This window comes from Anomalospiza imberbis, chromosome 11 (assembly GCF_031753505.1).
Source record: "Anomalospiza imberbis isolate Cuckoo-Finch-1a 21T00152 chromosome 11, ASM3175350v1, whole genome shotgun sequence".
Taxonomy (NCBI): Eukaryota; Metazoa; Chordata; class Aves; order Passeriformes; family Viduidae; genus Anomalospiza; species Anomalospiza imberbis.
The window spans coordinates 19,993,824-20,017,070 of NC_089691.1; the positions used below are offsets into that span (position 1 = coordinate 19,993,824).

General features: G+C 43.1%; 1 protein-coding gene across 1 annotated transcript in view; it reads right to left on the reverse strand.

Annotated features, from left to right (window-relative positions):
* Window positions 1-284: 284 nt before the first annotated feature.
* The window catches only part of CNTN3 (contactin 3), a 97,457-nt gene continuing 74,494 nt past the window's right edge, over window positions 285-23,247 (reverse strand). Inside the window, exons 10-21 of the mRNA XM_068202314.1 lie at window positions 15,283-15,410; window positions 13,778-13,953; window positions 11,965-12,082; window positions 10,681-10,839; window positions 10,447-10,596; window positions 9,554-9,624; window positions 8,531-8,765; window positions 7,832-7,947; window positions 7,025-7,211; window positions 3,250-3,362; window positions 1,532-1,700; window positions 285-999 (exon numbers count right to left, since the gene is read on the reverse strand). Of these exons, the coding sequence (XP_068058415.1) occupies window positions 896-999; window positions 1,532-1,700; window positions 3,250-3,362; window positions 7,025-7,211; window positions 7,832-7,947; window positions 8,531-8,765; window positions 9,554-9,624; window positions 10,447-10,596; window positions 10,681-10,839; window positions 11,965-12,082; window positions 13,778-13,953; window positions 15,283-15,410 (1,726 nt within the window). The 3' untranslated portion in view covers window positions 285-895. The remainder of the gene's footprint in view (window positions 1,000-1,531; window positions 1,701-3,249; window positions 3,363-7,024; window positions 7,212-7,831; window positions 7,948-8,530; window positions 8,766-9,553; window positions 9,625-10,446; window positions 10,597-10,680; window positions 10,840-11,964; window positions 12,083-13,777; window positions 13,954-15,282; window positions 15,411-23,247) is intronic.

Genomic DNA, 23,247 nt, shown 5'->3' on the forward strand with positions numbered 1-23,247 from the left:
CAGAGAAATGAGCAAGAGAATTTGGGGCTGCAGGTCTGGGAGCACCAGGTCACAAGGGAGGGAGGGGGAGGCTGTCCCTCTTCTTAAGGCCATGGTGCCCCTGCAGCTCACCAGGGCTGCCAGCTGGGCACTTCGGCTCCTGCAGCACTGGCAGGAGGGCAAGCAAATCACCCTCAGGGTGGGAGAGTTTGGTTTTGAAGGAAGAACCTGGTTAGGAAAGGTAAGGTGGGGAGATGAGGACATGGACTTCAGAATTTACTGATGAAGGTTGGGTGTTGGAGGAGGTGCACAAAAACATGCTCAAATCACAGCTGAGAGATCATTTCTCAGGAGCAGCAGGGGAGGCCCTGCCTTTGGCCAGCTCCAGATGGGATTTCTTTGGAGATTCCTTTTGGGGTTTTCTTTCCATTTAGAGCAACTCCCACAAAGGGCAGCAGGAAAATGATCCGAACTCCCGGGTGATGGCACTGCCTTGGGAGCAGCCACGGGGTGCTGGTAACAGCCACAGCTCTGATATCATCTCTTCCATGTCAAATGGTATTTTAGCAATGCAGCGCACACCCAGAACAATTCAGGGGTGCTGCAAAAATGGGGTTTCTCACTCTCCCTCGCAGCCCTGACCTCACAGCGCCATCCCTCCCCCTCTCTCTTACACTGTATCTGAAGTATGTAACATGTAAACTCCTTTGGTTCAAGTATTAAGGCATTTTAGATTCCTTTTTAAAGGATTTGCTAAACTTTACATGGTATTTTTACTTCAACTTACAGTGAAATATAAAGAATTTAAAAACACGTCAGGATAGAAGAAAAAAACATGCATTAACCACTGCAGTTTTTTTTAAAAAAAGCACTTTAGTAACCAATTTTTTTTCCCCCCAGCAAATGCAAATATCTATCAGCACAACACAGAATTAAGGGTCAAGGAAAATACTGTTGCTAAGAAGCTGGAGACACTGAAGATATTCAAGACTGATGGGCCAGAACCTCTTGCATCCATACCTGTGACAAAGGAAAAAATGAACTCAGGATTAAATGAAAGCCTAAGTACGTGCTGTGCCACATTATTACTCTTCCTAGATGCTAAGCAAAATTACTGTAATTTTTTCCATAGAAGCAGTAGAGATGTATAAAAATACAGTGAATATTTAAAAATTACAGAGATGCTGTGATCATGAATGGTTTTAGTGCTCTGGTTTAGCTGACAAGGTGGTGTTTGATCAAAGGTTGGACTCAATGATCTTGGAGGTCTTTTCCAACCTTAATGATTCTGTGCGTCCATTTTCAAGGTAATAGTTAAAAAAAAAAAAAGGAGAAAAAGTAAAAAAAGTAACATTTTTAATACCAACCTACATGGCAATTTACCAGTTCAGCAGAATGGAGTTTGCCATGCATAAGGGCACGAAGACTTTAATTGCTTTCCTTTTTTTTACCTTATTAATACACAACGTCTAAGCATTAATTTTAGGATTTTTCCCCCCATCAACAAAGGAAGAAAAGACAAGATGGGACAAAGGCAAGTGGTTCAACCTACTGGCTAGTCTGGGGATGAGGATCTGCTCGCTGCTGCTGCCATCTCCCCCCTCCGTGGTGGCTCTGACCTCGATGAAATAATCGTCCTTGAGCTGCAGCCACAGCTCGGCCGTGGTCGTGTCCGTGGTCAGCACTTCCACCCTGCTCTGGCTGCTGGTCCTGTACAGAACCTGCAACACAGCACACCCTCAGCACCTGCCCTGCCCCTAACAAACAAGGTTTCAGCTTTTGGAAGTGATGGGATGAAAGGAAAGATCTGACTTTTGGTTAATATTCCAGGGCGGAATTGTATTTAAGGGAAGAAGGGAACATCAATCAAGTGTTCTCTTTTGAACATTGATTCAAAATGTTCAAAGATGTGAACATTTTGAAATGTTCAGAAACATTTTTTGAAAGTTTTTTATTCAAGAAAAGAATTATTTTTTCATTCATTTTAAAACATTTTTTCACCTTTTATTCCAGATTCAATTTAAAATGGCACAACGGATGCTAATACATATTATGTATTGTTTTTATTACAGCAATATGAAATAATGGGTGGTGGGACACTGGAACAACTGTAAACATGTACTTCTTGCCAATGCAACTCGGTGGGTGATCAGACCTTCAGCCTCTATCTTTTATTCAGGAATATGTCATGTGGGATCCAGCTGTAGAGAGCATCCTCAGCTGTTCTTTTACACACACTTTGCATGACATTTTAAAACACTTCTACATTTGTGTGCTGATCAGATTTGGAGCAGGTGCAACAGGGCAGCTTCTATCAGGGAAATCAACATGGCCCACAGCAGGTAAGAGGAGAAAGGTTTAAAATTAGCAGTTTAATATAGGTGATAATATATAATAAATATAGTAAATACACCTGGCCAGCAATGGAAGCTACACCCATCAGGCTAAATGTTTTTAGTTTCTTTCAAACTTTTATCCATTTGAGTAAGTGTTACACATTTAAAATAAGAGTTATGGATGTGTAAGTGTTTAAATGTTCTCAGATCCAGGTGTGGGTGGGATCCTAAGAGCTGAGCAATGCCAGCACGGGCAGGAAAAGGGATTAGGGGACATTAATGGTGAGACACTGTCAGAATAGCATTTAAAATCCCTAAAAAGGAGACCCCAGTGAAAGGTTTTAGGGGTGGCATTGTGCATGCTCTGAACATGCAAACAGGTAAGTGCTGGAATCCTGGATGCTGAGAATTTTAAACTTTCTGTGCTTAAAGGCACAGACTTGCAAGAAAGCACTGCATTTGACCTGAGGTCGTGGAACAGGCTTTTAAAAATTGATTAACAGCATTGGGATTTTAGAATATAAAATAAATATGAAGCAAGATGGAGGTTTTAGGGTGGAGACAGGTTGTTCTTCTTTACCTTCTTCTTCCTTCTTCTCCATGGGTTTGGGTGATTTTTTGTGATTGGACAGAAAAGTCTGCATTGCGGGCTTCGGGGGATCAGTTATTGGGTTAAAGGAAAATAATCTAGGTGTCATTTCTTAATTGGACAGTTTAGTTTTAAACCGTAACAACAGTTAGTTAGCCGTTTTGTGCCTTGCTAATGAAAACGCTGCCGAAGTCACGGTAGTGAGACTGTAACATAGATAAGAAATAAGAAACATCTGAGTCCAAACATGAAATACTGTCTCAAGTGCCTTCAGTCCCAACCTCAAGAAATGGATAGACAAGGAAATGCCAGCTCTGGGTTGTTCCCAGCTCTGCCCCCACTGACCTTGTACCCCGTGACCTCGGACTCGTTGTCCATGGCTCTGACCTCCTCCCAGCTCAGGACAACCCTGGAGTCTGTGACATTCCACACCACGTTTCCTGGAGGTTGGCTGGGTGCTTCAAACACACAACAAAAGCACGATTTTAATTTAATTGGCACTGGTGATTGATTCACCAGCTCAGGTAATTGGCTGTCATTGCACTTGGGATGCAAAACCAACTCCAGTGCAGGCTCCTCTCTGTGCTCGTTATGGTTCAGAGGCTAAATTCGAAAAACAGAAGGAAGCAAAAAGCCAGAATGGCACATAAATGTTGTTTCTGAAGTTGAAATATCTGTTGCTGGTTCTTCATTCAATACAGCCAGACAGAAGCATGTGCCTTAGGACATGGGTGATTAATTAGAACAAACTCTAATGATGGTAACAGATAATTTCTAGGTTTAGTACAGTGCCAAGAATAAGAAAATTTTTCACAATAGATTTTTAGACAAATTTAGTCTCAGTGAATATTCAAATTTACACACTATGTTGATTTAGTTTAAGAGGTTTGTTATGGAAAATATTTGCAGGGTTTTTTTTTTGTCTGCTGGCTCTTTCAACTCTAGTTGTGGTTCTGAAGTGAACCTGTGCCAAAAATGGGCTTTGGCCACAGAAATCTGCAGGGGTTTTTGGTTCATTAGCAACCCAAGCCTGTTATTTGCAAAGCAGCTGCAGGCTTTGGGCTCTGCCCCTTCGTGCACCTTGGAGCTGCCAAGCTTTCAGGGAAGTACAAACCTCCTCAAATATCTCAGGTTGGTTTCCCAGAAAATGGGTCCTGCAGTGACACAAATCAATGATTAAAATCTTTTCTAAATGTGTTAAGGAAAACAATTTACTGTTGCTGTCACCTAGTGGAGGCAACTGCTGCTTAGGTGGACTGAGCTGTGCTTTGAGACCGGAGGTTCCAGCTTTAAGCACCCAGAGTGGTTTTGAACACTTGTATCCATGTGCTTATGGGTTTTTAACTCCTTTCTTCCCCCTCCTCTTTTCAATTCTCTCACACAGGAAGTTCCCTGCCTTCTTTCCATAAGCAGTCAGATCAAAACACACCTGATTATACTCAAAAAACATAAAAAAACCCCCCCGAGTCTTAAAAAAATTATTTCAAAGTCAACCAACCACTCAGAGCTATTTTTTTTCCACTATTTGTCTTGTTCTGTGTACTGAGGAAGATTTAACCTGATGTTCTAATAATAACCACTTCTTGTAAATCTAAGAGGAGATTGTTTCACTCCTGAGAATGAAGTGTTACAGCATGTATGAATCGTTTTCACACCGAGATATTACAGCTGAATTTCAAAGGAAATGACTCATCCTTGAAATCCACAACAAAATATTAAGATGACATGTGGAAAAAAAATGAAGAGTAATTATCTATAAAAACTGTAAGCCCCTGTCTGTGGGATTCAGAAGCTCCATTTGCTGCAGACACCAAAACCTCCAGCAATCATCAGTGTTCAGAACTTGATTTGTGGCAGGTCCTGATACATCAAGTCACGTCAGGACACGTTCAAGGAGCTGCAGGGATTTCTGAGCTGCTCAGGAGCTGAAAGCTGCTCTCAGGAAGGAGCATTTCTCAGAATTAAGAGCTGATGGACAGAACACTGGGTTTTATTTTAAGACTTTCGAAATATGAAAGAATCGTTACAACTTAGGCAAGTCTTCCCCACTCATTTGGCATTTTACACAGCAATATTTAAACCTACACTTGTTATTCTGGGCTGTAAACATGCATATTTCAAATTTCAAAGCAAAGATATTTTAATTGTCAAAGGCTCACTTTCAATTTTGAAATCCACTGCCAGTAGAACTGAACTATTTGTATTTGATATGGCAAAGTGTTTCTGAGATACACCTGGCAGGTCCTGTGGGGGAATGCAAACCCTTTTTCACACCCTTGGTGTGGAAACCACACCAATCACAAATATTCAAATTAAATCACAAACCAGGATTGATTAAAAATTACATATTTGAATGAAAAATCAGTTTTTTTACTGCAGTAGCATGGAGAATTATTTCTCTCAGCAATTCAACTAATTTATCAAAATCTTCAGACTGACATTACATGATTTTGCTCTCTTTACTCACCAGAAAGACCCATGGACATAATGCAATTAATTTTCCCTTTTAATTATTCCAAACAGCAGCATCTTGCCCAAGGGCCTGATCCAGATCCTGCTCACACCAGTGGGATCAGGGGCTTGTCCAGTTCTCAGTCACACACCCCAAAAGCAGGGGGCACACTAAAAAAGGACTGAAAATCCCTGAGCTGACCCGCCTGGCACCACCTCTAGTGAGCAGCCACAAAGATGATTAATTAGAGAAAAATTCCTTTTCCCATGTCCTGTCCAGGCTGCAGGCACTGAGTCACTTCAGATCAGCCAGTTCATGGTAATTGTGCATATAATATATTTAAACTCTGGCAAATCTGAGTTGGTTTAGTCCACAGTGACAGACTGACACTCATTTCTGCATAGAATAATTTCTGATAAACTAGCTTATTTCATAATATTAATGCTACAACTCTGTCTGCTCGGGGTATGTTAATGATTATTGCAGGGAATTTGACCCTTCAGACAGATTTAATTGTATGTTCTTGTGCCTCTGACAGAAACACTTCGAGACTGATGACCCTGATTCTGAGCTGTATTACCACAGAGGAGCACACTAAAAATATTTCCACTTGTAGAAAAATTAGTGCAGCCTTTGACAATCTGTTCTCCAGCTTAATTTTGCCTTAGCAGCAGCAGAGTGGCCTCTTGTGCAATTTGTTCAAGGGGAAACAGTGGACATGAAGGATTGCTTTGCATGAACTCCATGAGGTTCATTGCATTTCAAAACCCATGCCCTAGAGAACTTATAAATATGTTATAGAACGCTGAAAAATTCAACAAGTCTCTTTTTTTTTTTTCCCTTCTAAATAACAGAGATTTTTCTTTTCAATTTCTTCCAGTCATTAGCAGCATAACAAAGGTCCAGTGCAGAAATTACAGATCTTCCTTGAGCTCCCCTGGCATGGCTGGGTTTTACCACCCTGCTGAAGAAGAATGTGGAAGCTCTTTGCTTGGTTCACGTGACTACGTAGAAATTTAGGTCACTCAGACTGTGATTCCCAGGAATTCCACTGCTTTTTTTTTTTCCCTCTAAATGCTTGTCCCAGATTGAAAGGCAAGATGTATTCCATTTGCCATCTGCCTGGCAGCTGTCTTGTGTTAAGTGGTCAGTTTTCCTTATCTCTTCCACAACCAATCCTCTCTCAGGGGAGCCAGCTGCTGATAATGGGCTATTGAATGTCACTGCATGACTGATGAGAGCTACAACATCCCACTGGGAGATGCTCCGCCCAGAGGGAGGAGCCAAGCATTCCTACCTGGATATAACCTTGAGGTTCTGGAACACCAGCATGGCTTTTCCTGCACTGGATTTCCCAGAGGAACAGCTGCCTCTTCCACTGCAGGAAGACTGCACCCTTTTCTACCGGATCACTGCTCCAGCAGAACCCCACCTGCTCCTCCAGGAGGACTGCAGCCACAATTCCAGTTGGAATGCTACCAATACCCTGACCCACAGGGTGTCAGGTTGTATTCTGACTCTGTCAGTGTTGTTTTGGTTCACTGCATTGTTTATTTTATCTTTTTATTTTCTTCCCTAATAAAGAACTGTTATTCCTGCTCCCATATTTTTGCGTCTTTCCAAACCACACCATTTATGCCTCTGCCCACTCCCAAGTGAGGTACTCACGTGGCTTTTTGGTGGTGGCATTGACAGTGGCACTGAAGGGCCCTGCTCCAGCACTGTTGTAGGCACGCACAGCTGTGTAATAAGCCAAGTTGCTCCTCAACCCCGTAATTTTTATTGATGTTTCATTCCCTGCTGCTTTTACTCTGTTTGCAGATTCTTCTTTTTGGCCTTTATTCCAGTACCTAACCTAGGAGATAAAAACCAAACCATTTAAATCTTGCATGGAAGGGGCTGTTCACCCACAGCGTTGTACTCGACTTTTTAAGTACATTTTTTTTCCACTTCAGCTGAAAAAAGGTAGAAATACATTAAAGTTTCAGAAATATGTTTACTGTGAAAAAAAAATACTCTTATCCATCTGCTTCTCACGCTTGCTGCTCTTTTCAGTGTGACTGCAGGAAAAAGAAAATTGAAATATTAGATCTTGCTTGAACTAAAGAATGACAAGAGGAAAACCATTACTTCATTAAGAAGGAAACAAGCTCAGAAAAATTATAAAGAAGTTTCTTTGAAAGTAAATGCAATTCTGAAAAAATGTTAGCTTGGAGTTATGTCAGACACGTGACTATCTATCAGCACAAGAAGCAAAACACAACTTCATTCTGTGGGGTTTTTTTAACCAAGATAAAAAAATTATCCTTCTCCTGGCTGTAGGTGGGGCAGGAAGAGCAAGATTTGGGGTGAATCTGCGTGGTTGTGCTGCAGCCTGCACGACCCTTCTGGCCCAAGGCCCTTTACAAAGAGGAGTGAATTTTATTTAATAAATAGGGTTGATCCATTGAAATATTTTTTTGTCCACAGACTCACCTCATACCCCAGCAGCCTTCCATTGCTCATCTTCCAGGGGATGGCTGTCCAGGACACCTGGATGGCCGAGGAGGACAGGCTGGTGGCAGACACTCCCGAGGGTGCCGTGCTGGGCTCTGTGTTGGGAAATCAACACGGGACAGGTGACAGCGGGAATAAACCTGCAACCTGTCCTCATCCCAACCCACCTCCCTTCCCCGAGCTGCTGCTGGATTCCCTGCAGCACTGATGCCTTCAGATTTAGCTTTGATATTTCCCAGATGCTGCACTGCACTGGTGTGACTCTGAACTCCAGATAAAGTGTCAGCAGCTCTCCTCACAGCTCAGGCACACAGAACAATCCTTTTCCAGCCCCAGAACCAAGGACAGCGCTGCAGCTTCAGCCCAAAAAGTGCAAACAACAGGGACTGGAGGAGAGCAACCTGGGAGGATGGGACTGCATCACCTGGAGCTGGAATTGGACAATGAACCCCAATGTGGGAATGGACCAGAACTTATAAAAGTGTGAAAACTCCTGACCCAGGGTCCATCTGGGGTGTAGCCCTGGGCGGGCTCTTGCACTGCGCAAGGTGTGTCCTGTGAAGGCCTTCTAATAAATCCCCACTTTATTCCTTTAAGTCTGGCCAACCTCTGTTCCAGGCAGCCTCTCCAGGCACCAGGACAGCTGGTGGAAGGGTCTGGGGCAGCCCAAGGCTGTACCTTCCTCGGCTGAGAACACCGTGGCCACGGCGCTGAAGGGCCCCTCTCCCTTGTTGTTGTAGACCCCGACTTTGACCTCGTAGGGCGAGAAGGGCAGGATGCTCTCGTTCCTGAAGACGTATCTGGGGGTGTCAGGAGAGGTCACCACGGTCTGGATCCATGTCGTGGTGCCCGAGGGGCGGAAGGCCACCACGTACCCGAATCCCTCCCCATTCTGCAGCTCCTCAGGGACAGGCTGGGACAGAACAACACGGACCTGTGAGGCCACAGGGGAGGCTGGGCAGGAAGAAACTCAGGGGCATGATGACATGATGCAGGCACTGGCACTGCACTCGGCACCAAACCCTCAGCCAATTAACTCTGGTACAGAACAGCAAAATGTGCTCCCTACAACCTATTTTAAGGTTTGCATTTCAAGAAGAGAACAACTTTCAGGTATAATCTCTGGTTTTCACTAAGTATTCTACTTCAAGATGCTCTTCAGTAAATACAGCTTTTCTTTCATCAATCCACAGTTCATAAAAAATGAATAGTTGCTTGGTCAGCTGTTAGAGAATGCAATACCACATTCACAGAGTGGATGAAACCTTCTTCTGATGTCATTATGATTAGATAACCACGCAGAGTAGTCAATGCTAGGAACAGAATATTAACAGTTCTTTAAATCATTAAAAAAGGGATACATAATATAAATGGAAAATGGTTAGCATGTGCATCAGATTTAATGGTGGGAAAGCAAGAACTGCAAATCTGCACTGCAAAGCCCAACTCTTTGGCTTAGCCCTCTTGCCTCCTTTTTAGCATCAACATTTGTTTGAGAAGAGAAGCAATCCCAGCCAAACTGAATTCCCTGGGGGTTTCCATCCAGCCCAGGGACACAGGCAAGAACGAAGGCCAAATCACACAGGGCCCAGAGCACATGCTCATCCCAGAGGAGAAGCTGCTGCAGCCAGTGAAATTCAGAGAGAGCAGAAAGAAAAGAAAGGAAGTTCTGAGAAGACCACTTCTCCCCAGCAAACTTACATCCCACGTTATGACCAGCTCAGATCTGCTGCCTCCTCCCCCGCTGACCTCAGACGGGGGAATTTCGGGAACTGTGGAAAGGAAATGCAGAGATGTCAGCAGAGAGTAGAGACAGGAGAACATGCCACATCACTCTCATGCTCTGAGTTTAACCCATATTCATACTCCTTTTGCAATCAGGGGGAATGGTTTTGGGGTGGGAAGTACTGGAGAGCCCAGCCCTGACCCACACTGATCCTTCCCTGGGCCAGGCTGGGGTTCCTCCGAGTTGTGAAGAACCTCAGCAGCTCACAGATTACACCACTGCTGCTGTGTTTAGGAACTTCCAAAACTGGAGCCAAGCTTCATTTTTCTAGGGTTAACTCAGAGAATGGCCTGGATCGGAAGAGACCTCAAAGATCATCTTGTTCCAGGACACCTTCCAGTGGACCATGTTGCTCTGAATTCCACATCCTTGAACACTTCCAGGGATGTTATGCAGATAAACTGGGAAACAGCCTCATTCCAAGTGAACTGGGGTTATAATTGATGGGTTCTTCTGGGCCACATGCTTGTTACATGGAAGGGTTTCACTGATCAAACACCAGGAATGAAAAATCCCTGCCAAAATTAACCTCTTTCCATCCATTAATACCTTCAGACTCTGCAGCACTGCCTCAACTGGCAGATTTTGCCACAGTAAATGGATTTAAATTGATTTAGATGTTATGCTTCAGTAATGCAACACAAACTGTCCCACAGCTAAATGGAAAAATATGAACAAACTTGCTTCAGGCTTTTATATCCAATGGCAATTCCAAGCTTGTATGCAAAGAGCCAAAGATTTTTACACTCCTTTTCTCTGTTAACATTCAAGATTCTTGAATTAAAAACAAATAGAAGGACCCACTAACCTGCCTCTTCAGTTCTTACTTTTTCTGAGGGCAAACTAGGCTCTCCACCTCCTATTTTGTTACTGGCAACTACACGAAATTCATATTCAACCCAAGGATTTAAATCCACTACTGTGCTTGTGAAGGTTTTCCCATCGATCACATCTGGAACTGGGGAAGAGAAAGGGAAAAGGGAGCTCAGGAACACGGTGCCAGAGCCATTCCCACAGAGCCTGGGCTGGGAATTGTGCTCACCTGTGGTGGCTCGCTGCCAGCCCACTGAGAAGGGAGTCCTGGTCTGGATGGTGTAGGTGGTCACGGGGCTGTGATTGTCCGTGCCCTCCTGCCAGGAGATCTGGGCAGTGGTGTCCGTGATCTCATCCACCTTCACGTGCTCAGGGGGCCCAGGAGAGCCTGGAATGGGATGGGAAACCAGGCAGAGTTTGGTGGAGCCCTGGGAATCACTTCCAGCAGGATGGATTCCCGTTTTTTTTTTCTTCCTCAGGGAGGAGGAAAACAATTCAGACCAAAATCAGAACACTCGTAATTATGGTTTTACATTCACTAAGCTTAACTCTGATAATTTCAAGCTGAAATACTCTCAAGGGCAGAACAGATGACTGGGTTTTGGTTTTTTTACCAAGAACATCAGCACACCCCTCTATCTTCCCAATGTCTTTTCCTTTAGTCCTAAATGTCCTCTTTAATCTACAGACACATCTCTGTAGTCTGGAAGTTTTTTACCTACAACTTCTTTACTGTACATGGCACTGGAACAATTTTTCAGCACATCTGACCAGCACCCCAAGCAGCAATTCAGTCAGACAAACTTCCTGCTGCCTTCTGGAAAATCCTCATTCTGGGCATTTCCTGGCCAAAATGCTGGGTTTTGTCTCACCTGCACCAGCAAAGGGGGCTGAAATGAGTAACAGTGCATTAACAATGAGAAAATATCTGAACTATTTTAAAATATATTGAGTAAGCCCTGATCACATAATGTGCTTTTCTAGATCAAAGCTTCTACCTTGCAAAAATGTAGCTGTAACATCAGCAAAGAAAAGCACAGTTCTGGCTCAACTGTGAGCATTCCAGCTTGGAATGAAAAGGAATAATCCTGCATTATAGGCTTTAAAGCCTAGGACAAAGCCTCTCCTGGGCTCTGGCAGAATTGCCCATTTCACAGGAAGGATTCTGGAGTTCCCAGAAGTTCAGTCTGCAGAGGCAGCAACCCCAGCTGCCTCAGAGCTGCCAGTGAGTTCCCTCTTGGCAGTCACCTGAAGGACTGGCAGTGAAAAAAGATGTGAAGTCACTATTACAACCTCAAGCTCCTCATTTCTCTGGGAAAAATCAGGCTTCACCCAAAACGTGAGCTGTAATTCTCCCTAGCTGCAGGTCAGAATGACATAATTCAACTCACAGCCATTCATCACCCCATTCACACCATGCACTGGTTCTGTAACCTCCACCATCAGTTATTTCTATAGCCTGTAATTTAAGAAAAGGTGGAAAACATGATCCTGGGGCTGGGATGGAATGTACCTCGCACGATGAGGTCGGCAGCAGAGGCCACACTGTCCACCTCTGTCTTCACCATGCACACGTACTTCCCACTGTGCTTCAGCTGGATGTTCCTGATCATTAAATCCCCTGATGCACTCTGGGGAACACAGAACATTCGTTAGTGCAAACACTCCTCCCTTGCAGTTTAGTATTTTCTTTGGAAGGGGAAAAGAAATCCACCAAAAACGTGAGGTTGCTCAAAAGCTGAACTGCAGGACAGCAAGTTCCTGCCCATCAGCAGCTCCATGCTTGTTGTCTAGGAGCATTTTCCCAAAAATCAGGAGGTGATGTCCCTTTTTTGGGGGAAATGAGCTCCAACATGGGGAGCTCACACTGGGAAGGCAGCTCTTGCCTGGAACCCCCAGTAACCTCAGTGCCCTGTGACCATTTGTCTCAAAGCCCCAAAAAGAGAAAAATGTGTTTTCTGTGGCCATTACCAATTTGATTTCTAGACAGAATTCATGGAGTTTATATCTGGAACTTGTAAGTCAAGTCATGACAGAGTTTTAAGGCGTTCAAATGTGTAAAAGACAAAGTTGAATTCAGTCCATCCTCCAGGTTATTTTGAGCACCTTCATTTAAAGGTTGCACATTCTAGGCTAAATTTCCCATTTTACAAGCCCCAGTTCTGTTCTTTGCTATTCACTGAGTATTTAATCTTTAGTCTTTTTTCTCCATTGTTCTCTCTCAGATCACAGCATGTGGTTATTTCCCGGATCATGGGAAAAGAAATAAAACCTGAATGAAACTGTAACTTCCTATCACGTTAGGGCTTCTTGTGCAATGTTTGTTTTCTACACCACTGAACAGAGAACTTGATATTAAACCTCTGCTAAACAGTGTCCCTTTAAAAAAAATCTCCTCTTTGTGTCAGCTCAATTACTGCCTTAACTCAGTTCTAGTCGAATTTTCCAGGTGAAAAACACCTCAGTCAGATTTTAATTTTTAAATTATAATTCTTCTGGACAAGCAGCATTTTCTTCAAGGACAGAACCCTAATTTGTGGGTATTTTCAGCTATTTGGCCACTAATTCATGGGCAAACAGTAGTTTGGGAGAAAGGCAAAGACATGACTCTGAAGTTTATTTTAGTCTTTGAAAAAACATGAACCTTTCAAAACATTTGATTATTTTTCTTTGTTTCAGCATTACAATGTGTTAATTCTTTATTCAACACAAGCTGAAGCCAATTCTGCCTGTGCCTGGTCTTCTGTGAAAGCACAGATGGAAGCTGTTTGCAGGACAATTCAGTGCTGATTGCTTACAATAAATTAAAAGTTGAGTCAAAAGCAATCTAAAATCCATCTCCTTGATTGGAAGTGGATATTCAGGGAATGCCCAACACCAGCAGAGAATGTAATCACGTCCTACACAAATTTCAGCAAACTCAATTTGAGACATCTCACCAAAGGAGAGGGGGGCTTCAAATAGAACAGTTTTACTTGAAATAAACCTCAGCAAAATGTTAACTCTGCATTTCACTTATTTGTGGGGGTTTGGCAAGAGTCTCAAGGGACTGGGGGAGCAGCAGGAAGCTCCCCTGTGTTGCAGTAAAGCAGAGGGGACTCAGTTTCTTCATGAAGGAAAAGCCAATTCCTTTGGACTTCTTGGGGGAGGGGAGGGGAGGGGAGGGGAGGGGAGGGGAGGGGAGGGGAGAGGAGAGGAGAGGAGAGGAGAGGAGAGGAGAGGAGAGGAGAGGAGAGAAGAGAAGAGAAGAGAAGAGAAGAGAAGAGAAGAGAAGAGAAGAGAAGAGAAGAGAGAGAAGAAGAGAGAAGAAGAGGTTTTCAGCTCACCCCTCCAACCTTCTCGAAGTGTGAGGCGTCCCTCTGGAAGTCCGTGAGGGTCCCGTTGAAGTACCAGGTGAAGCTGATGTCCAGCAGGGGATCGTGCTGCACCTGGCAGGGCAGCACCACGCTCTCCCCCACGGTGACATCCATGTTGGAAGGTGCCAAGGTGATCCTGGTTGGCTCTGCAGGGAGCACACACACTGGTTATTGGATTTTTCTGCACTGCTGAGCTTTGCCTGCACTGATATCCCCCCACGTTCCTCAGGTGGGATCAGTGACAGCCACTTCCGAAGGTGCAGCTGGACTGGGAATGCTGCCTGGAGCTTTGTGTCCTGGCATTTCCCAGCAGGAGCTCCTGGGCACTGCAAAGGTGAATTTGAGCCTGCTGGGTGCAGCCGATTAGTCCACTGCACCAAGCTGAATCCACAGGCAGGAACTGCCACAGGTGGCTCCCAGCAACACCACTGATTTTTGAAGCAGCAGCAGCCACTGGGCAGGTGAAGAGGTGGGAGTAAGGGAATAAACCTAATAAACCCCAGAAACTGCAGGAAATCCACTTAAGGAGGAGCACACTGCGTATGTGGGTCCATACATCACACAGAACATAAACAGTGTCGTGAAGAACAGCTGTTTGTTATTCCAGAATCACATTAATGGAGAAAAATTTCACCTGCTGTAAATACTGCAACAACAAAATTTGATTCTAGGAATTCTCTGTATATAATTTTATTATTTGTATATAAAGGGATATTAATCATTAGGAGCACAGGCTGAAAACATGAAGCTGTTAATTCACTGAACAAAATCATTCTGTTTGGACCTATGAGATATGTAGGATTTGTAATGCAGTGGGATATTAGATAATTCCGAGTTTGGGAAATCTTTTAGTTATTAAAATCTTTGAAAAAGAACACTATGAGAGAACACGTTCTTCAGATAAACTTCACAAACTCTTGGCTCTTTTCATCCAGTATCTCCAACAGCCAGGAATGGATGACTTGGAGGAAAGATCCCTCTGAACAACAATTCTGTATAAAATTTGCTTTTCAAAGACTGTGTTCTACTGCCCGTGGAGTCCCTGAATGCTCCCCTGCAGCTGGAGTTTCCACCACATCTTTTACCATAAGCAAACAGCATTTAAACCTCTTTTGGGCAAAACAGATTTTCGACTGGAATATAAAATTACCTCAAAGGTTTTTTTGATTGACGTGTTTTTTTATAACAAATTAAAAACCCCCACGAACTTAAAAGCATAATTGCACTATTTAGTGTTTAGAGAAGTGAGAGGAGGGAGGGAAGTGCTCAGAACTCCTTCACATCTGAGAAATATCTTTGTCAAAGACAGAAAAATCCCTCAGTGTCTTTTACACTAATGAAAGAGCTGTAACAGCTATCCTTTTATCTTTATACATTAAATAAATAACTTCTCACACTCTTTACATTCTACCACACCACTGCAGGCTCCTGAGGCTGCAATTCCAGTTCCAGCCCCTGCGTCCCAGCTCACCCACCTGTAACTATCAAGCTGGTGGAGCCCCTGGCTGTTCCAAACTGGTTTGTGGCCAGGCACATGTAGCTGCCAGCATCCCCCTTGGTGACGTTGGCTATCCTCAGTCCTCCATCCTTTAACAGACTGATCCTGAAAAATTACGGGGAGATTTTGGAAGTCGCAGCATTTGTAGACAAAATGCTCTCATGCTTTACTGTTATCTCTCACACATTAAACACTATCAACAATTAAGATGAAAATGAGCTCTGTGCCAGCTGAAAGCAGGACAATTACCAAGCTGGGGTTTGAAAATGTTGTGGCCATCCACTGATAATGCACAATAAATTTGAACCCAACTCTGTATATTACTGTGGACATAGCACTTAGGACAACAGTAGAACCAATTTTTTAAGAGATGTGGGCACATGTATGGGTGTGAAAGAGAGAAATCCCACCTGAGCTCTATCTTTTTTAGCTGCACCAATTGAAACTGGAATAATTTTCAGCTCTTTTGTTGTTTACCTCAAGCAATCTTGCACAGCAACTTTGAAATAACTGTGATTACCATGACAACTCCATGGGGTTGTTCATGAACCTTCTTTGTGGAAGGACTTGCGGGACAGAAAATTCCCTTCACCCCACACAACCTCCCACAGCGAGAGCACGGAAAAGCAGGAAGGTGCTTATAAAAGATGTGGAGAGAAGAAAACCCATAGAGGGACAGAGGAGCAGGAATGTCCCCACAGCAGAGGTGACATCCCAGACAGCAGCACTGCTGATACACAGGTAAGGCTGATCTGACTCCCTTTTCCCCTGTTTCTTGTCCTCCCATCTGTTCTACCCACAGCTGCAGGGACTTCTACCCTAAGACAACCTGCAGCAGCAAAATAACTGAATATATATTAAAATGTCCACAGTAATTAACAAATTTTAAAAAATGCACATTTTCCTGATATGCCCATGTCAAAAGAGCTTCAGAGCTTTTCTCTCACCTCCCATCAACCCATCTGAGAGGCACCAAACTGGAGCACAGCACCTTGGTTGGGTGGTGATTTGGAAATTTGGGAACTGAGCTGCAGAATGAACAGAGCAGCAAACAAAGCCTCTCCAGGCAAAGCTCTGCCTGCATTAGCTGAGTCTTGCTCACTCTCAGGGGAAGTGCCAGCTGAAAAGGCAGCAAATGTCACCAAACTTGACACTGCCACCTTCCCTCCCTCAGAAGAGCTGGGAGGGTTTTGCCTGCTCACTTCCACCTGCTGCTTTACTCAGTGCAAAAGGAATGAATTCATCACACACCTCTGCTGCTCTTTTTATTTCCAACACTCCCGAGGTAAAACAATGTCAGTAGATCCCCAGCACTCGTCCCAGCTGAGTTCTCTGGCAAAATTCTGCTGAGCTGGGATCAGCATGGGATCAACCCTCCACAAGGCTGCAGTGAGGGGTGGCTCAGTCTCTTCTCCCAGGTGACAAGTGACAAGGACCAGAGTGCTGGAATCTTGGATGCTGAGAATTTTAAACTTTCTGTGCTGAAAGGCACAGACTCGCAGGAAAGCACTGCATTTGACCTGAAGCTGTGGAGTAGACTTCTGTTGCCCTGATTTTTCAAAGGGTTAAGTTTTCTTTTATAGTTCTTTTCAAAGTTTTATAGTTCTCATAAAACTTCTTTAGCCTTCTGATCATGTTTACATATTTGGGAGCCAGAGCTCCCACACAATTTCATGTATAAACAGAACAGTTTACATATTTCTCTGTGGGTGGAGAGAAATGATTGATTGATCTTTGACCAGTGTGGTTGGAGAGGTGGTAATTCCATCTTCCAATCCACGGTCACCTTTGGAATTCTATAAATACTAGATGTTTGAATACAACTGGGTCTTTTTCTCTTTTGAACTTCCCAAACTTCTGTGTACTCACTTCGTCTCCAATAGCAACAGACTTCCAAAATTTATTAACAGCACTGGGATTAGGGGTGTGTAGCTGGTTAGAAGTGTGCAATATCACAGGGTGGAAAACTCAGAGTTGAGGTTTTTAGAATATAGTAATGGATATGAAGCAAGATGGAGGTTTTAGGGAGGAGGCAGGTTGTTCTTCTTTGCCTTCTTCTTTCTTCTTCTCCTCCATGGGTTTGGGTGGCATCTTGCAATTGGACAGAAAAGTCCGCATTGCAGGCCTTGGGGGATCAGTTATTGGGTTAAAAGGGAAAATAATCTAGGTGTCATTTCTTAATTGGCTAGTTTAGTTTTAGTTCAGCCTTAAAAGACCTTGAAACTGTACATCTGGGGTCATTTTTGTGCTGGTTTTCCTGCACGCAGAGCCTGGTGCAGAGGGCTGCTGAAGTTTGGATAAGATAACAATAAACAGAAGCTGAAGATGGAAAATGCCCATGTGTCCCTGACACAGAACCGCTCCAGGAGGGCTTCCCCCATCAGGGGAGCCCCCAGGGAGAAGCCCAACGTGGGGCCATAGCAGAGCAACGGCCAGGGAGGCTTAGACTGGATTTTGGGGGAAATTTCTTCATGAAAGGGTGATTCAGTGATCCTGTCCCGCACACTGAACTCCTCTGACCCAAACCCACTTTCCCTAAATGCAAATCCCAGCAGTGGGAGAACACCAGGGCTCTGGAATTCCACTGCCCCACTCCCTCAGCAGCAAATCCAGCTCCTGGAGGCTGATTTCACCCTCTGAAAGCAGCAACCTGCACTCTGCCACTCTGCACTGCTCCGTACAAGGAAAAGAGAATTTCTGGAATTGCAACACAGAAATATACACAAACTTTTAAACGCTCTTCTCTTAATGAGTTCAAATTGCATTTTGTATTTCCCTAAAAAGGGTGTTTCAGCTCTCAGTGCTGGAGCTGAGCTTCTCTTCCTCTGGGCAAAGGTGGTGCAATAATGAAATTAGCAGATGCAAATTACAAGAGCTAACAAGTCACCCTGCTAGAACAACAGACAGAAGCATTTTATTGGGGTGAGAAAGAGAGGCAGTTTAATCCATTTATAACCACAAAGTATCCTGAGGTTCCTCAGCTGATGGGGTGGCATTTGAGGTGTTTTTTCAAGGGAGGATGTGCCTCACCAGTGACTTTCCTGAGGTTCATTAACTCGCTTTGGAAAATTCCTCAGTCATATTTGGCTGCGCATCGTGTTAGATGGAACATTTGAAATTAATTAAACCGTGCCATATGGTTTATAGGTATTTTAAATGTGTTAAAGACATGAGTGATACATTTTATAGGTAATTAGAATGACATCAAAAAAAGGTGTTAAAATATATCAATTATGGTTACAAGCAAGTGCTGTTGCACTTTCTAGCTGAGGCTTCATCTACTTTGATGCAATTTCCAACAGAAAAAATACAAAACTAAAGAAACCCCAAGTGATGACAAAGGCTAAGATCAAACAAAGGAAAAAGCAGGATCAGGGAATAAAACTGAAAATGTCTATTGTTTAATTAAAACGAATCATTTTTAGAGTGCTCTGAGCTACCTGCAAGCCAAGCTTGCTTAAAATAATTAAAAAGAAAGCTTATTAAAACCCTGATATATAATTAAGAATAACTTTTTTTTCTAGAATTAGAAACAAAAAGCAAATAATACATGAAAAAAATCAGTTACAGAAAAATAATATAGTTGAAATAAAATCTTTACTGGTAAATTAGAAAATGAGCAATACTCCACTTTTTCCAATTACAAAACAGTAAATGCAGCTCAGAGCCTATGGAAACCCCCAAACCCAAAAACAGCTCTGCACCTCCTGCTGAAACAGGAGACAAACCACAGCTTTTAGTTCAAATAGAATTATTCAATATTCACACACGGTGCTGGAACACTGCCAGGGAGAGACCCAGACCTGTTACACACGCAAGTAACAATCCAGCCTTTGGCATTCCTGTATCTACAGGTGTTTTTCCAAAACATTTTGCTTAAGGCCAGCAATTTTCCATGGAAATTCCATTTTCCACAACCTGCACCCTTCTGGTACCCTGGCAAATAGCACAAAATCTTGAGCCCTTCAAAAGGGACCATGGAGGGGGAGTGATGGTCCCAAATCCACCTCAATTCCAGCTGGAGATGGATTTAGGACCTGTTTGGTCATCATCTCTCACTAATTCCTGAGTAAAACGGGGCAGTTGATGTTTGGGGAGATTCTTTTTCTCTACACTCAAATAAAACCCCCTTAACTCACACCCACACCCTGACACTGAGGTCAGCGGGATGGGGAGAAGGATTAAACAACTTCAGGACTTAGGGCTTCCTCACCTGAGAGAAATTATACCTCTTTATACACTTATTTAAAAATTATACCTCTTTATATACTGGTATTTAGAGAGAGAAGACAGAATGTGCCTCCACTGAGACTTGGTGTCATTAATGCAGGTGTTAATGACTGCAGACCTGTTCATCTTCCCAAGGCAATGCTTTACTACTGAACTATCAAACACCAGCAAACTCAGGAATCACTGCCTGTTTCACTTCTCAGATTATTCAGGAAAAAAAAAAAAGGCAACTATTATCCTTATTGATATGGTAATAAACACAAACACATTCCTTTCCAGTTCATAGCACTTCAGTGCAAAGAACAGTGGAAAAGTGGGTCAAAACTGTCTTTTAATGTATCAATCACATTCCAACTAAATTAAAGCAGATTAATTAACAGGCAATTCAGCAAAATAAAATCCTATGCAAGTACTGGTAAGTAAATGTATTACTTTTCACATCACAGCACTTCAAACTGTAACACAAAATGAATAAAAATATTGAATTCAAATTGCAAGGAAGCTAAAACCATTAACTAATACTTCTAAGTATAGTGCAATTTTTTATCAGGAATTATTTCTTTCCTTCTTTAATTTGCCAGCACTTGGCCACAATGAAAGCTGCTAGAACTGGAGTTTTCCTCAGGGAATTCCACTGGGAAGTCTTTTAGTCAAGTTTTTTGCAGCATTTTCTCATCTTTTTCAAGTCTTAGTAAATGCAGAAATATCTAGGAATAAAGGTGAGTTTGTTTAAAGGTGAAATATTTTTAAATGCTGCTCTGCATTTTCACAAAATCCTGGTTTTTAACCCTCTTCCAGTCAGGGATTTGAGCCAGGATCTCAGACCCACTTCAGCCCACAGGCAGTGACTATCAAGTACAAACTGAAAATTAAAAGTCATGTACATACATAAACCATTTAGGAAATCTTGGAGGGGTTATGTCTGGACAACAGCTATTTTAGTATTTATTCTGGTTTTGGTGAGTTAAACCAGCATCAGGAGCATTTAACCTTGGTTAAACATCTAATCCTCCTTTTCTGGAGGATAAAACGACAACAAAAATTCATCCATCAGGAGGTGGAAGTGTCTCGGGCAGCTGATAAATTTAATTCCCACTTTCTGTCTGTCCTTCTGCATGTTATCCTATGCTTTCACTGCTCTCTGCACTCCACTGCTCTTTAATGTTTAGCTCTCTTTATTAAAGATATTCTAGAAAAAAAATAAATCACATACTTCGCAAAATTAACAAGGAACAAGATTGCTTTCTTCAATGCTGAGCAATTTCTCAGCCCAGAGCTCATGAATCCATTTTGAATTATATTTTCTCCCCTCCACAAGACACACTATATTCAGCTCATTTAATTAAAATTTACTGAGTCATTATCCAAATCTTCTGCATACGGAAAAAGCAGCACCATTTAAAAATAAATTAAGAACATGAGCAACAGTGCCATCAAAATGAAACTCTCTCAGGCTTTACTAAAGCATTGTGGTCAGTACCTCAGTGAAACCCAAGTTCTCTGATGACAAGAAATTCAAGTATTTGTGCTTTATCTTTATTATTCAAATAGGAGTTTTCTTAAGACATAAATTCCAGCCATGCTGCTGCAAATGGAATTAAAATTCAGCTCCTTTTGCCTCCCCACCTCTCCCAGGTGTTGTCCAGGCTGGACCTCCCTGTGGGAGGAATCCATTCCTCCTGCTTGCTGAAATTAAAGAAGAGGAAACCCTCCCCAGCAGACTTCTCCACTGGAACTGGAGTTCAGGGCTGAAAAATGTACTTCTAATTTGAAACCCTTTCCTGAATTGCAGGAATTTGTAGAACTGCATGAAATTCACGAATTGCAATTATTCACAGCAGACAGTAATGAACTCCAGGGTTTTCTGCAAAGAACCTCACTCTGCTCTTCTCCAAAGGCAAGTTTATTTCATTTAGATTAATTCAGGATTACTGCCTTGTTATTGTGCTTCCTCTGGAAGCCATTTACAGTATGTTGTCAAAAATGCACGCTCTGGGTCATATTTTGGAATTACCTGCACTTGGCAGAAGCAACAGCTGTAATTTATGTTCATAAACCTAAAGCAGGCAGCATCATATTCAATTCATTTTTGGAAACTGAGTGTTGATTTCTTCAGCCTGGTACTATCACCCCAAATGAAACAGACACCATTCTTCTTTTTATGGAAAGGGAACTGGGACAAAAGCTGGGAATTTTCCTAAATCGACAAAATCAGCTGCTGTGCATTCTTTGGCACACGCTTTACAAAAGCAGTCATAAAAATAAAACTGATTGAGATCCATCAAATGGCAACAAGTTTCACATGAATTTTAGAGGTCATTGTTTAATTTAATACATTAATATTGTTTAATTAAAGGCTAGCAGTATTCAATAACCCAATAGTGCTATTTTGAAAGGGATTTTGCTGGCCTGCTGGCAGGCAGGCAGCCAGTGAGGCTGTGGCACCATGTCCAACTCTGCAGCAACAGATGCCCCAACTTGTGCCAAATTGTCACATTTGACAACACTTAACACCAGAACACATGAGAACTCTTGAGGCCCCTGTGAACAAAGAGCCAGGGCAAAGATGGCAGTGCCCAAAGCTTCTGGGTACAAGGAGACAGCTCCAGCCTTATGATGGCACAAATAAAGGTCTCCACTGAAGTCTCCCCAGGTTTTATCTATCTGGGAGCAACTTCTGTGTTTAAAAACTGCAGAAGAAAAACACAACACGGTGTTCTACAGGAGCAGGACAGAAGAATTTTGTCTAATTTAGAAGCAGGTTCCTGATGCCAGGCTACGCTTTGTACAAATCAAAACCCACTCCTAGAGGAGCAGGGACACATTCCTTAAATCACACCACAGTGCCATGGCAATCCTCCTTCAAACCCTCACGTTTGCTTTCCTCAGTGTCATGTCTGGCCTTCTGGACCCTCTCTGTCCATGAATTATCCTGCCAAGCACAGAGTGACACCAGAGGAACACGCACAGTCCCTGTCCCCACTGCTCCCAGCACACACTGGGACCTTCCAGAGCTGCTGCTGGGACTGCTGCCTGTGTCTAACTCGGGCAGAAAGGCCGACCTGGGCCCAGAGCGAGCTCCCAAAAAACACTTCTGGCTCCCCTGAGCATGCACAGCCTGTCCTGAGCACTGAAGTGCAGCAGCTGGCATGCCCAAAGTGCCACACTGACTGTACCCATGCCAAATCACACCTGTAACCATCTCAATCACACCCTTCCTCCAAGGAGCTTCTGCGCCGCCCCAGCTCGCTCCCTGGAGCTCCCAGTCTGTGTAAATACTGAAATGTAGAACAAAGGCTGGGAAGTCAGCAGTGCCCAGTGTGGGAGAGCCCTGCATTATCTTTTTACGCAATTTAACCAGCACACGTGTGCACTTTCAGTTTATGACTAATTCAATAATGCTTTAATGGGTATTGCTGGAAAAAAACGTTTGTATGCTGTCGGAAATCAATAGCTAGGGGCATGGGTGAATCCCAAACTCTCCCCTGACAATTACAACCCCAAAACACATCCACTATCACCCTAACCCTCACAAATGAACATAAACAGTGATGGCATCTGTTATCCCTGGTAGGATCACGGCTGCTAGGAAAGGACCTGGAAGTGCATTTTCCTTTTCTTTTCATGTTTTCGTCTGCTACTCTTGACCTCCAAATTAACTTTTCTTTCTCTTCTCAGCTATATCATCCCCATGTCTGTAACACACTTCAAA